This window comes from Equus caballus, chromosome 6, assembly GCF_041296265.1.
Source record: "Equus caballus isolate H_3958 breed thoroughbred chromosome 6, TB-T2T, whole genome shotgun sequence".
In the NCBI taxonomy this organism is placed as follows: domain Eukaryota; kingdom Metazoa; phylum Chordata; class Mammalia; order Perissodactyla; family Equidae; genus Equus; species Equus caballus.
The window spans coordinates 14,142,836-14,158,063 of record NC_091689.1 but is presented as its reverse complement, the minus strand read 5'-3'; the positions used below and the strand labels follow the sequence as shown (position 1 = coordinate 14,158,063).

At 39.6% G+C, this 15,228-nt stretch overlaps 1 protein-coding gene across 9 annotated transcripts in view; it reads right to left on the bottom strand.

Moving 5' to 3' along the window:
- The window catches only part of NYAP2 (neuronal tyrosine-phosphorylated phosphoinositide-3-kinase adaptor 2), a 257,163-nt gene that overhangs the window by 65,777 nt on the left and 176,158 nt on the right, over window positions 1-15,228 (bottom strand). For all 9 annotated transcript variants that reach the window (XM_023642441.2, XM_070269342.1, XM_001915660.4 and 6 more), the window contains one exon: window positions 5,632-5,841. In XM_023642441.2, the coding sequence (XP_023498209.1) occupies window positions 5,632-5,841 (210 nt within the window). The remainder of the gene's footprint in view (window positions 1-5,631; window positions 5,842-15,228) is intronic.

The window sequence follows — 15,228 nt, the reverse complement described above, 5'->3', positions numbered from 1 at the left end:
GTTAAGAAATTCTTACTGCCTTCTTGACTGTCTAAGGCCGTGTGCCTCTCTCTCTAATCCCCACTTCTACCCTTAGTATATCCTTAGGATAACCTTCTCAAGGAGCTACAGTTTCTGGAAAACAAAAGCGAGGAGGGCAGATGTCTACCGGCACCTGTTGCTTCTGCCATAACCCAACCTCTCTTTGCTTCAGGGTCAAATTCATGCCTCCACTGAATGGTCATTGCTTGATGTTACAAAACAGAAAATGGAAATTGACAGCCTTTAGGTTTTATTCAGCCAGATGAAGCAAATTATTTGATTCAATGTTTTTGAAAATTGAGCCATATTTAAAAATTGGAAGATTACACATAATAGCATTAAAGCTGGGAATTCAGGGTGAGCATTTCTCATGCTGAGCATCAGCTGGTGCTGAGTAGCTTCTATTCCCTTGAGGTGCCCCTGAGGTTTCCAGGTCACCTGCATTTCCATCATTTGGTCCTGATGTTTGTCAGTTTGCAATAGATTTTCTTTGCAATGGAGAAATATTTCTCCCTACCTATGCTTCTATCAAATGTGGAAATGTTAGAACTCTTAGAAATATTAGCTCTTAGAACAAAAGAGCTTCAAGTTTCAAGAAAAACGGGGAAAATATTTCCTTTGTGGGAGGAAAAAACATTCCTATGTGTGTAATGTGCAAGCAAAGTATGTGTGTTTTGCAGGAGGCACCTCTCCTAATATACTCGCTAGCGTGACCTGCCTGTCCTCTGGGCATCTCAGTTTGCGTCCCTTGGTGGACCCTCTCAGAACAGCAGAAACACACAAAGCTGAACACAGAGAAGTTGAGGTCTTTTTAAGATCACTCCATATGGGGTAAATCCAAGGCTTTCTGAGTTTACTTTCAAAATGCTCCTTCAGTCAGTCTGGCCAAGTCAGGAGAGGTCCCCTCAGCGTTTGTTCATCTTCTTTAGCCCACGTGGAAAGTTCTCTGTTTATATTTCTTCTTAATTAATGATAATAACAATGATTTTTTTAAAGACGTGACGTAATCTGGGTTTAAGACTTAATGTTTCCCATTAAGCCAACCAACGTTTTTCAAGCCCACGCTAATTTTCTATTCTCTAAATGATACTAAATGTACACTAAATAGTCGATAATAATGAAAATAATAGATTTGACTATAATCTAATTAATTTATGTTTGATAGATTTGTGTCATAAAGAAACACAGTAAAATCTTGGAGTGTCAGAGACCATGTTTTACGTAGCTTATTTATGGCGTATGTGGGTGTGTTTCTTTCCAGAAACCATTACAGAGTGGGATAAGCTGCTTGGAAACTATCTGTTGATTGATTCAGTGATTGAAATCTGAATTTTTGTTAATACCATACTTACTTGTGTAAGTTCCACTTTTCCCCATTATTTTCATGAGCATTTGAGTCCCAGTCCTCTACTGCCTTCAAGAATCACCCTCTGGAGAATCTCTGATTTACTAAACAGCAGTGACTTTAATAAAGTACCACAGCAACCAGTGGCAATGTTAATTAGAACTGAGATCTCCTGACACATTCCTTCGCTTGACTTCAGTAGTTCCTCCATTCCTCAAAAGAGCTGTTAAGAGCAACCATTTCAAGTGGCTAAACTACTTTTGGTAAAGCGATAGTCTGTGACTGGTAGGAGTTTGTGTGCCTGTGTGTGTGTATGGGAGAGAGAGAGAAAGAGAGAGAGAGGGAGAGGAAAGAGAGAAGAGGGGAGAGAAAAAGGGAGAGATAGGGAGGGGGAAAGAGAGAGAGAGTCCGGAGAGAAGAAGAGAAAGAACCAGAGGCAGAGAGTTGACAGAGAGAGGGAGATTTATAGGTGGAATCTTCTTTCCTGTCTAGTGTTAGGTGTAGACTTGAGTACCTCTGTTACTCAGGGAAGAGAACTATCAGTTGCAGTTCTAGTGTTTCTGGTAGAGAATTAGTAGTTCAGTGGCCCAGTGACAAGGAGACAATACTGAAACGGAAGCGTGAAAAAGGAGAAAGAGTAAATAATGACTCATTTTCTATTGTCCCAAAATAGCAAGTCCAAAATACTCTCTTCACTAGTTATTTGCCTATTCTGGACAAAGGCCGTCTCACTGATGAGTATTCTCCAAGTAGTGCATGGTTTGTTTAAAACACCAAAGGTGAGGGAACTTCAGATATTCTATTTTACACATTTTTGCTCACAGAACTAAGGCATTTTCTAGTATAGAATTGGTACATTTTAAGTTCTTTCTTCCTAGGAAAATAAAAACTACGAACATAAACATTTTTCCTTTTCTCCCTTGTTTCCCTCAAAACTGGTATAAGGGTAGGCTTCATAGACATAAGTTCCGCGATGTATTTGGGAGGCACTGACTTCTAAAAATTCAAGTAATGTAAGTGCTCTTTTGAGTGTTCATGTTGGTGGTTTCATTTTCATATAAGAAGCCCTGATTTACACCAACATTATATAAGTGACTACATTTGCCCCTACATTTCACTTTTTTTTTAATATGTACACAAAAATGTCTTTATTGAAAATACAACAAAAATCTTTTCTTCTTCCACCTTTATTTACTTCCTTCATAGTCTAAGATGGAGAGTGTGAGGGACTAAAGATATTTTTCCCATTTTTTTCTGGTCAGTAGACAATTTACTGCTCTACAAACAGAGCTAAAAGACTCAGGAGAGTAGATTTTAGACGCCACAAAGCAAAAGAGATGCTTCAAGAGTTTCCAGTGGAAGAAAGTGAAAGTAGGTTATAAATTCTGTTTACACTCTGAATTTCTTAGAAGATTCAGATCAAAGTGTCAAAAATATACTACAGTTTACCTATTTTTATGAAACTTACTAAGCATCCAGTAAAAGTTTAATTGTGGGCCATCTAGTTGTTTCATTTCCACTTATTTCACAGGCTCTTCTTCCTTTGCCCACACTTTGAAATGTTTGGATTCCCCAGGGTCCAATCTCCATTTCTTTTCCATCTCAGTTTCCTGCTATTCTAGTTGAGAATTATCTAGTCTTGGGGTTCTAACCACTCCAAAGGTCTCCAGTCTCAGTCTTTAATACCACTAACTCTCATTAGCTCCAGACCTGTAATTCCAAGTGTTTACTAGCTTCTCGGTTAGATGTCCCAGAGAACTTCCAATTTAACTTCGTCAAAATTTGTCCTGACTTTTCCCAATTAAACCTTGTTCCACATCTCATATTAATTATCTCTATCTTAGCAAATGGGCTCCCAGTCACCCATGCTTGAAGCCTTGGAGTCATCATTGGATCTTTCACGATGGAAACTGAATTATACTATATCTATTTTTAAAAATATTTAAATGACTACAAAATATCCAACACATAATGTTCAAATCCTCACCAGGATGTGGGAGATACTGTCCACTGCTTATACATCATCCTCCTTTATCTCTGCCAATAGACTGCTGATTTCATTTCCAGGTACAAGGCAGGGGCCCCTTGACTTGAAGGAAGGAAGGGCCCTCTATAAGCACACGGCAATCCCATTCCTCTTCACTCAGCAATCGGTCCAGAGGACGTGTTCCCCAGTTCTGACTAACTAAAGGGAGAGTCTACTAGGGCATGATGTCCAGAAGTGTCATAGACAGCTCGTGATGGTGAAAAACATCGTCAAGGGTGGCAGAACAGAAGAGTCGGAAGGATAGAAAGTTCCCGGGTCCTGGATGACTCACTCAACAGTTGCAAAACACCTGGAGCTGCCTCCTTCCAGATGGGCTGTTATAGGAGTTAACAAAGGCGGTTATCACTTAAGCCTCTGTTAATTGGTACTTTGTGGCTGAACGTATTTCTATCTAATACACAAGGCCCTCAGGATGCCTGCTATCGGGTCCCGGCCTACTTTGCAGTTTCTTCAGTCAATCTTCCCCCATCCCTCACACCAAACACACTAGGCTCCATCCCATAGCGCTTTAGGTTTTCATCCAGAAGCCAGACTTCTTTTCTGTCATCTTCCTAGGGAGCAGCTCTTGATGTTTCAAGCTCTACTTCAAACGTTACATCCTAAAGTAATTGTTATTTTATCCAAGAAAAGCCTCTGATTGTTCTTGCCAAAATCATAACTTCCCAAGAAAAACTGATTGATTTCTCTTCTACTTCACATTTTATTTGTATATAATACATAATACTGCCATGATCCATTTGTCTGTCTTGCATTTGACTTTGAGCACTTAAATGCAAAGATGTCTTATTTGTCGTTGTGCTCTCAGATCAGAACAGTGACTGTTATGTAACAAACACTCAAGTAATGCTTCTGCTTTTTATAAAATAATCTTTGGTCATAACAGGAGAAGCTATTGTTCATGTTTTTTGGATAGAACTGGTATAAAATTAGATAATTTTTTAATATTAATAATAAACCTAAAATTAATCATAATTCCTAACTGAATAGTGATGTTAACCTTCTTTGGGGGTGGCTTTTTTTTCTTACAAAATACTATTTGTCCCCTCTGTTTCTTTTTCTTTTTGAGAAAATGCACAGATATCATCTTCTCATATATCTATAGCTATTTATACTTTACTATCAAAAATATATTTTTACACTTCTGCTACATTCACATAATGTTCCTTCTCCCGGACTTGAACTCGCTGTCGCATTGGTTATCCATATTGATTCTTGATACAGCTCCATCACCAAAGCTTTAAGTTACATTTCAAGTCTAGGGAAACTATTGCTCTGTTTCTGGGTGGGTACTGTTCTAGAAACATCCTTTCCCAAATATGGAGACCATTCATCCTGTTTCAATTTTAGCTTGTGCATGACTGTCAGAGAGCCCACAGGCCCAATTCATGTAAATTGCTTTCCACGATGAGGATCAGAGTTGAAAAGAACATTAAAGAATTGGTCTTTTCTTCAGAGCCCTAAAACTCTTAACGAATAGAAACCTGAAAACTACAGGCGATGGCTTGATTATTCGTTGTTTATTTCAAGTGACAGCTCTCTGTGAGTCCATTATGTAGATTAATCGGTTCAAAGCAAACATATGCTGCTTTTAAAAAATTGATGTTTAATAATGTTTACCTCTTAACAATGCAAGTCTGCACGGCTGGTTTTAATTTCAACTTGTGAAATGTAAAGGTGTATTCGATTATAATTTTCTCTCTCTTTTAACATAGATTTGGAAACTGAGTACCACGCCCAATGCCCAGTTACTGTCTTCAGCTCACCACTTCAGACGCCTCCCAAAATCTACTCTCTCTCCTGCCTTCAGATCATCTTTGTTACATTTTTATCCTCAATTTTACTTTTTGTTCAGTTTTTCTTCCAGTTGCCTAAATCTTTTTGGAAGCAAAGGAGGCATAAACTCTAAATCACTTAAACTTCATAAATTAAAACTGCTTTAGACGAGCTCTCTAGATGCTTCTGAAGAAACTTAGTACAAATGTTTTGAGTTGTCGGGGCTGCCACATTGCACAGCTCTAAGAAGCACCATTCAATTCTCTGTCATCTATTTGAATAATGCTCCCTGGAGTTGCATTTATTTGTGTGAAAAGCTACTTATGCTATCTCTATGAGTAGAGACAGAGATATCTGTAGTTACGGATCTCTAAGGGATAATTGCCTAAAACTAGTTTCTAGAATCACAAGGAATTACCGTCTGGGAGATCATTATCTTTCTTACCTGAGCTGTGGTTTCCTGCTAACAAGGTGGGGCTCACAGAACATCTTCCCAGTCTACTGGTGACCACAGGTGGCCCTGGCGTTCCATCCCATTCCTGAGCTTTGATAGGCTCTCTGGAGGAAGATGCCCCGTGATGCCCTCTCTCTTTGCTGTCCAACTTTGGTAATGGCTCCGTGCTGTGGCTTCGGACTTTCAGTTCCTCTGTCGATTCTGTGTATTAATCAGAATTACATTCCGTTAAATAAAAGTCAAATCCTTCCAAGATTCCCTTAAAAAATTAGAGAATGATTTTCTAAAATGCTTTCAAAGTGTTTTTGGAAACTCACACAAGTGTTGGAGATTACAGCGTTTAAATTTAACATGGATGGAGATCAACATGGGGCCTTTTTTCTAAGGTGTGCCAGTAAATATCGCTGGGAAATAGTTTTCTCTTTGGAGGAGGAGAACCTCAATGAATCTTGAGTCTTCTTTAGTAACTCTGTCTTGTTTAAAGAGCACTTTACACTCAACCTCTTTACTTCCTCACCTTCCATTCATTCCCATTCTGCTACCTACGGTGACATGAATTCAGCCCAACCACTCTACTAAAACTGTTTTTGTTAAGGTCACCTAGTGCCATTTAGTTGGCAAATTGAAAAGACATTTTTTAAGCTATTTTATAACTCTTTGGTTGTTCTCTTCTTTATATCTTCAATTCTCTCGGCTTTACTGATGGCCCATCTTCCTGTGTTGTGTTCTATGTCTAACACCATTTCTGTGTCATTCATACCTTCTTTTCCTCCACGCATTGCTTACGTGCTGTCTATCCCAAAGTTCTAGCTTAGCCACTGTTCTTGTCATTTTATATATATTCTTTCTGTGATTTTTATCTTCCAGGATTCAACTAGCAGTCATTTGACTGTTAGCGATTTCTAAATAGTTTTTTACACCCCTAACTGTCTGCTGGCTGAATCCACCTGGATGCTCCATGGATGACACAAATTTAACATTTCAGATACTACATTGACACCATGTTTTACTAAACTAATGGTTCCTCCTGTCCAGCCAACCATCCAAGCTAAAAGCTTGTCTCTCCCTTTCTTTAGCTGCTTCTCCCCAAATCCATCAGTCAGTAGATTCTGCAGATTTTATCTCTGAATATCTTGCTCTCTCTTCTGTTGCACTTTGTATCATGTCTATCTCAATTGCTCTGGTTCAAGTTCTAATCATCGCCCTTGAATTATTGCAACTTGTCTCCTTGACTCTCTCCTTGACTTCCCAGAGTACAAGCCCCATATACTGTCAGAGCGATCTGTTTAAAATGCAAATCCAATCAAGTGTTTTTTCATGGAAGGGATGTGACAGCATTCTGTAATGCACGTAGAGAAGTGTTAAAAACAAAAACACACGGGCCAGGTGGTTAAGTTTGCGCACTCTGCTTCGGCAGCCCAGGGTTCACCAGTTTGGATCCTGGGCACGGACCTAGCACTGCTCATCAAGCCATGCTTTGGAAACATCCCACATAGAGGAAATAGAATGACCTACAACTAGGAAATACAACTATGTGCTGGGGTTTTGGGGAGAAAAAATGTAAGAAAAGAAAAAAGAGGAAGACTGGCAACAGATGTTAGTCCAGGGCCAATCTTCCTAGAAAAAAAAAAAAAACTAACCTTGTAAAAGAAATAACAAAAACAAAAATGCAAACCTGTTCAGGAACGTACCCTTGACTAAAATCCTTCCAGAAGCCTCCTCTTATCCAGAGAATTATACCTAAGCTCCTTCTTATGACCCACAAGATTCTCCACCATCTCACTCTTCCCTTCCTTACTTCATCTCTTCCCACTTGAACATTTTATTCAAGAAACATCACTAATTAGTTGCAGCTTCTTCCTCCCCACTCCGTCTCCAACCAAAACAACACCGTTTTCTGTAGCTAATATCTCCTATGTCCCCTGCTTTGAATACCCTTATATCTTGTCTTTGCTCTTTAGACTCTCCTCAGCCCTGGTTACTCAATTTAAGTACCCTCTGAAGCCTTCCCCAATATCACCACCCCATGTTGGGATATGGTCATCTCTGCACTGACATTGTCTTATATCATCTTTCTACATATCTGCTCTTCTCAAAAGGCCCTGAGTTCTTTGAAGGCAGGGACTGAGTTTTGTTCCTTGCTTTTTTTTTTTTTTTTTCCATTTGGTGCCTCCAGCACCTAGCATATTGCTCAGTGGGTATCTAATTAATTAATTAATTTAGTAGGTTTCTCAACTCCTCAGGCATCTTTCTGATGGGTGTAGGAAATCCAATGTTCCTAATGGAACAGGAGAATCAAGCGAGTGTTATGAATGTATTAAAGTGGCACAGAGCTAATAGCATTTTGCAAAAATCTGATTATCTAATAATCACAAGTTGTAAAATTCACCAGGTTGAAAGTTTAAATCAAACAAAGAATCTTTGAGAAAGAGTATAATGAAAAAAATCACAGAAATGGTTCAGAGAATCTGGACTCTGTTTTCTTTGCATGTAGGTTCAAATACTAATCAACCCTCAGCAGTGTGATAATCCAAATATCACACATGTTCCCCATTATCTGAATCTGTGGGGCAGAGAGAGAACAGGTTGTAATACATAAGTAGCCCTGGGTGAGGAATCTGAGGGGCCCAGCTTTGCAGCCCTGGTCATGGTCATGGGCTAGTGACCCATATCACTAAGATCTTGATTTCTTCTCTTGGAGCCTCATTTTTCTTAATAATGAAACAGAGATAATACCAGCTCTGCCTAACTCCCCCAACTTAATCTGAAGGATCTAATAGTATGCTACATTTTAAAATATTTTTAAAACTAAACTGAGCAACATATGTAAAAACTAGTATTAATTTAAGTAAATTGTAGCCATTTATCCTTTATGAATTTATTTAATCTTTCTACACTTGGACTAGATAATCACTGAGAGGCTGAATATACAAACAGAAAATTGCAGGACCACATGAAAAAATAGAACTGCACCCACTATCTACAGGAAGGAGCCCAGGAAACCAACCTACTGTCTGTCTATAAGTCAGATGTATAGGAAGTCAGACCACTGTATCTAGCAACCAATCCAGGAAGTCAAACAATAACCTGTGTGACAGTTGGCCCCAAAATCCAGGACTTGATTAATAACTGACAGCTTCCAGAATTTGGGCCCCTGCTTCCAATATAGGACCAACTAGAGGAAGTCAACTATGTACCTCTAATCAATCACATAGGATGCCCTGCTCCTTCTTGGCTTGCCTACAACTTCCCCATGACAACAGCCTCCACTTGGGGCATATCTGCTTTCCCACTCTTCTCCCTGCCTCTGAGTCTCCGTCAAATGAAAGTGAATGCCTTGCTATAGTGAGCTCTGAGCAAATAGCCTTTGCCTGTTCTCATTTGTTGGGTCTTCATTTATTTCCACATTGCTATAGTCCCCTCCAGCTCCAAGATGCTCTGCACTTGTGCAAACATATGTCATGAATATTATTCTATGAGACAGAACTTAAACCAAGAGAGTGGTCTCGTAACAACCTTAGAAAGATTCCTGGTCTTTAAATGGGACTGTAGATAAGACTAAGTCCGAGTTACACTGAAATCAAACATAAGAAGTCAAAATATTTTTAAAGTAATACATTCTAGCATCATAATTACAGCAAGACAATTTAACCAACACTTGCTTTTCAGTGCCCCGAGTCAAATGGAATAAAATCAGTATCAGAAAAGATCATAGACTATCTCCAAGCTGTTTATTCAGTTTCAAGGAAAATGTAACTCTGGCTTCCAAATGTCACAGCCTCAAAGCCTAATGACCCATCTGTTTCACTCCACCTTCTCTTCTAGATTTTACACAAACCATTGGGATGCTTGCTTTATTACCAACGTCTATATTTTTTCCTACTGCTCTCATTAAGCATTTACCGTTTTTTGTCTTGTCTCACACACACACTTCTACCACTGGAATTGAAACTAATCAAATTAAAAAATGCTCGATCTTAACATGGGGTCCAATATTGTTCTTGCAGGTTCGGACAACACTTTAGTAGGAAAGGCTGAGGCTGTGTGTCAGGGCACCTCCACCAGCATCACTTTCTTTATTCTCATTCAAATTACTTGCATACACAATACCAGGGAGTTGTCACTTAGGTCTCAAACTTCAACTAAATAAAAGCCCAATACAGCTTTGGAAACAAAAAGGAGTCTTTTTTTTCTTTTCTTCCTTCTTTGTTTTCAAGTCCCAGAGGTTAGTCTTCAGTGAATTTTGGCAGGTATATTTAGCAAAACTTGAACAAAAGGATGGAAGAAATCATGCTACTCAGACTTGTGCCTTTGTGCTTTAACATCTGCCTCCTAAATAGAAGGCAGAGCTGAAAAATCTGTAAAAACAAGAACCCAAAAAACCCATAAGTGTATTATTGAGCATTTTATTTGGGAATAAATTTGATTTCCCATATATATTCCAGAAAAGCTTCCTACAAAATGCATTTTCTATTTAAAATAAATATGAAAATCTTCAAAATAGCCATTGAAAAGAGACAAATGGAAAGTGGACAATTAGACTAAGAAAAATATACGATATTGGAAGCTCAAAGAAATCTATTCAGAGGAATAAGGACATATTTATCCATATCCATATATATCAATGTTTTCTTAAAGTCTTGAAAGCAAGATTGATTTTAGGAACATAAACTTTCCAGAACAAGATCAATCTTAAGTGCTGTGGTAAAGTTTTATGTGGAATCTAAGTTCTTTCAGTGTTCACCATTACAACCCAACATGTAGCACAAGCCCAACTATACAGAATGTGTTCATCCTCTATTCACTGAATGGACGACTGAATGTTGATTATTGATCTAAAATCTGATGCTTACATTGAAACTTGACCTTGAATTGAAATCTTGCTGTGAAAAAATGCATGCATTATTTCATTACATTTGTCTTTCAGACTGTGTGTTTTGCATACTATTGTCTTAAACTTCTTGCAGTGTTTAAGTTGAAGAAGACAAATAAGGATAAGAGATCAAGAGCAATCTTCTCATGATGAAAATATTCTTTCCAGGATTCCAATCTCTATCACACCTCATGCTGCTAACTCTGAAGTTCCTTTTCAAAGTTTTCCCATTTTCTGTCTCTTTATGCTGTCTCTGGGTCTTCATTTGTCTCTCCGGCCTCTACCTCATCTCTCTCCCTCTCGATTCTTGCCCTGTACCCTGGGCCACCTAGAGCAATTTGCCTCCCCAGGTCTGATGGCTTTCACCATCAGATCTGCTCCCCACAAGATACTGAGTTTGCCCAGAATCTTTGATTCACTCTTCCTCATCAACATTCACTCTCTCAACAATGACAAGGTGCTGAGGATTCTTATAAATCTCCACAACCTAAAAATCCTCCCCAAACTCTAGAGACAAAGAAAACTGTACGGCACCAATGGACAGTTACATATGGCTGTGTCAACTTGTTAAAAATGATAGCATTATGCTGTCTCCAAACTTGCTCTTTTTCTGGCTGGAAAGATCATGATGTTCAGAGTTGGACAATGAGTTCATATTTCAGCCATGCCATTTATTTGCTATTTCACCTTAGTCAAGGCTACTTGACCCTCAATTTCCCCATCTGTAAATGGAGATAATAACAATTGCCATTATTGTGTTCCTGTGAAGATTAAATGAGATAATGCATTTAAAGTTCCTTACACAGCATTGCTAGCAACTATTTTATTTTTTTTCTCAGCGTTCCTTTAGGTACCCAAGAAAGACAGTTGGCCATCATCCTAAACTACCTTATCCCCAACATGGGGAGTGTCCACAACTTCACCGTCTTCAGGACCCTGACGGGAAACAGAGATGTATAATGCTTTTCCACATTTCTCCCTCACCACCATCACTGCTTTAATTCTAGCCTTCATCTTTCCTCCTTTATATTATGAAAAAACTCACTACCTGCCTGTCTCCTCTCATGGTCCCCTTCAAGTCCCTTTCTACATTACTTCCAGAGTGAACCCAAAGGCTTCCCGTGGCCTTGGAATCAGCCCCAGTGCTTTGGGTTTGGCCCTATGGCCCTTCATGAACTGGATTATGGTAGCCCCTCTACATTTGTCTCCCATCACATATTTTAATTGTGGGGTTTGTGAGTTATCTTCTTTATATTTGCCATTTCTTCAGCCTGATGTACTTCTCCCCCAAAATAAGATGATTAGCTAATCAGTCACATCTCCTTGTTTGGGATTATTTAACTTGGATATTATCATTCCAGAAAGTCTTCTCCTAATTCCTTTCCTTGGTTTGAGTTAAAGATGTGAGTGAAGGGTTAATATCAGGCATGGACTACTCCAGTCCTACCATTTTGCAGTACTTTCACCTTTGTAATTACAGTAAGATAAAAGTGTGACATTGCACTCGCCTGTTGATTGTAAACCCCTGACTGTTGGTCTGCACCTGGACAGGTGAAGTATGAGGTGGTATGACATTTGTGGGGAACCAAGGCTGTAGCTCCTTTGGTTCAAGGTGACACATTTGTGCCTTGGTTCTCATTCCAGCAGTTGTAAACCTCCCGTGAGGTAGCTGTGTATATGGTAGCTGCTGGGGTCAAATCACTGTTATTACTTATTACTTATAATTGTTGACTTACATGTCTGGTCCCCCCACCAGACTGTAAGCTTCCGAAGACTAAATACTACATCTTTCATGTTGGTACTCATTATATAATAGAGTCCTCAGTGAAAATTGATAGGACAAATGAATACATGCATGCTCCTCCCAGGACAGTTAGCTCATCAGCTTTCACTCCTGCCTCTAAGTCCATCTTGGGCCGTGATGCGCAGCCTCTCCTCCCACCTCTCCAACTCACCCAGCACATGGGCCATGGCATGAACCAATAACCCTCACTGGAAAACACGAGTTAGCTACTGTAGCCACAATTATTTTTTTGTTAACTCTTGCATGTTTCTAATTGACTTGCTAATGATAGACCAGAAAACAAGTAATTTGCCTGGGAAAAATTAGCATTATTTGGAAATATGACCAGGACACCATTTTCTTGGGCGAACTTAAGATTCCGTGATCTTTTTTTTTTTTTTGCAATATTTAAAAGGATTAATTTGTCATATAATTAAGTTGTTTCTATGAACATCTAGATGATTTAGAAAAGAGGCTTTCATACTTGTGGTTTGTGACTATTGTTATTCTTGAAATTTCACACTCTTAAATAGGGATCCCCTGGTTTAAAATATGGACTCTAATTGTGCCTGGCAATACAGGGACCAAAGCTCATGCTGCTGATAAGCATTTGAGCATCCTGTGGACATAAAGAGCTCTTCAGAATTGTCCCTCTCATATTCGCGTAGTCAGCAGGATCGAAGTCTCTCACTGTATTTCAACTGCTGAACAATGAAAATAATGAAAGGTGATCGAGGCCGATTAATTAGGTAGAAAAGACAACACATTTGAAATGCTAAAGGAGCTACTGAACGAAATTGCATTACGCATTATCAGATAGGTATTAGATTCAGTCATCAAATTTTAGAGCTGAAAGAGACCTTGGAAATCACAATTGCGCCAGCTCATGAAAAGCAAGGTGAGAGTACATGTAATTGCTGAGACAGTCATCCTGCCTTGGGAGGACAGGTCTGGGGAGGGGGTGTTCCCCCCTCATGGGAAAGCCTGGCTCAATTTTGAACATCATTAATTGCTAGAAAGCTCTTACATAGAACTCAAGTCAGCTCCTCTCCAAGCACCACCATTTGATGGTTGTTGGTAGTCCTGTCTCTGTTGCCAATCTTCCTTTTTTGCTTGAGGAAGACTGTCCCTGAGCTAACATCAGTGCCAATCTTCCTCTATTTTGTATGTGGGACACTGCCACAGCATAGCTTGATGAGGAGTGTGTAGGTCCTCACCTGGGATCCGAACCCGTGAACCCTGGGCTGCAAAAGTAGAGTATGCAAACTTAACCACTACACCCCTGGGCCGGCCCCTATTTCTGCTTTACTTATTTATTTTATTTATTTATTTTTATTATTATTATTTTTTTTTTGGTGAGGAAGATTGGCCTTGAGCTAACATGTGTTGCCAATCCTCCTCTTTTTGCTTGAGGAAGATTGTCCCTAAGCTAACATCTGTGCTAATCTTCCTCTGTTTTGTGCATGGGATGCCACCACAGCATGGCTTGATGAACGATTTAAAGGTCTGCACCTGGGATCCAAACCCAAGAACCCCAGGCCGCCAAAGAGAGCATGCAAACTTAACCACTACAGCCCTGGGCCAGCTCCTATTTCTGTTTTAAAGTAAACACTTTTAACAATGCAGAGTGAAGCAGTCTGTCACCCCTTGGTCACATCTCCTTCAGAATACAAATCTAGAACTCTTCCTCTCCCAGTCACCCTGGTCTGGACACTCATTGCATGTCACTGTGTCTCTTAAAACTGTGATGTCTGGAGTAGATCAGAGCCAGACAGCCTGACACGATGAGTCCAGGCAAGCACCAGGGTCCCCTCCTTGCCATTCGATTATTCCACCTCCTGAGTCTCCAGGGAAAAGAGGGCAAAGGCTCCCATGTTGCCACAATGAAAGGGCACCCGGGAGCAGGGGCAATTTTTTATTTTTTATTATTGCTTTTTTCTCCTGTGAACTCTGTCATTTGGGGTCAGTTGTGTCAATTCCAACAACTAAGGGATGCCTTCTCTTCAAATATAAATAGAGAAAGCACAACAGCTTAGGCATCTGGAAATTCCATGGTTTTAAATAAAATCGGAAAGAAAGTCCAGATTCATGTTAAGAAGACACGTACGGTAAAACCTTGGTTTTAACAAAGTAGTTGAAGCACACTATTTAATAACATAACAAAATAGATGACAGACATGGAAGTAGAATGGAATGTGCAAAGAATACTAATCATTTTACACGTGTAAAAGCAGCTCAGAGCCTTAGAACAACTTGCTCAAGGTCACACAAACGGCAATTAGCAAAGACCTGATAAACAGGTTTCCTGACCAACACCCAGCATATATCTCTCACCATAAGACACTGGAACTCACGTACGGACATATTCAACAGTTCTTTTTTCATGGTTGCAAGGAATAACGCTTATTTGCAGAGTGAAAAAATAAATAGAATTTTAAAGACCATGCTTTGTCTTTAACAACTTTCAACCAAATGTCCACATGATTTATTCAGTTGTTTGGGGGGTTTTCTGCAGGCTTTTTTTGGTGAGGAAAATTGGCCCTGAGCCAACATCTGTTGCCAATCTTCCTTTTCCTTTTTTTTCCACTGCAAAGCCCCAATACATAGTTGTATGTCTCAGTTCTAAGTCCTTCTAGTCCTTCTATGTGGGATGCCGCCACAGCGTGGTTTGATGAGCAGTGCATAGGTCCATGCCCAGGATCCTAACCCATGAACCCCGGGCTGCTCAAGCAGAGTGTGAGAACTTAACTGCTACACCACTGGGCTGGCCCTGTCAGTTTTTATCAATGTCTGTGGGGACTGTAGAGATACTGCCAAATTATCTCTACCTAAGAAATCTTCACTGAAGTCATCAGGCATAGCTCAAGTGTTGACATATTTTAGTAACACTTTCTTTAAAAAATTCTAGTATCGCAGGGCAACGAGATGCAAT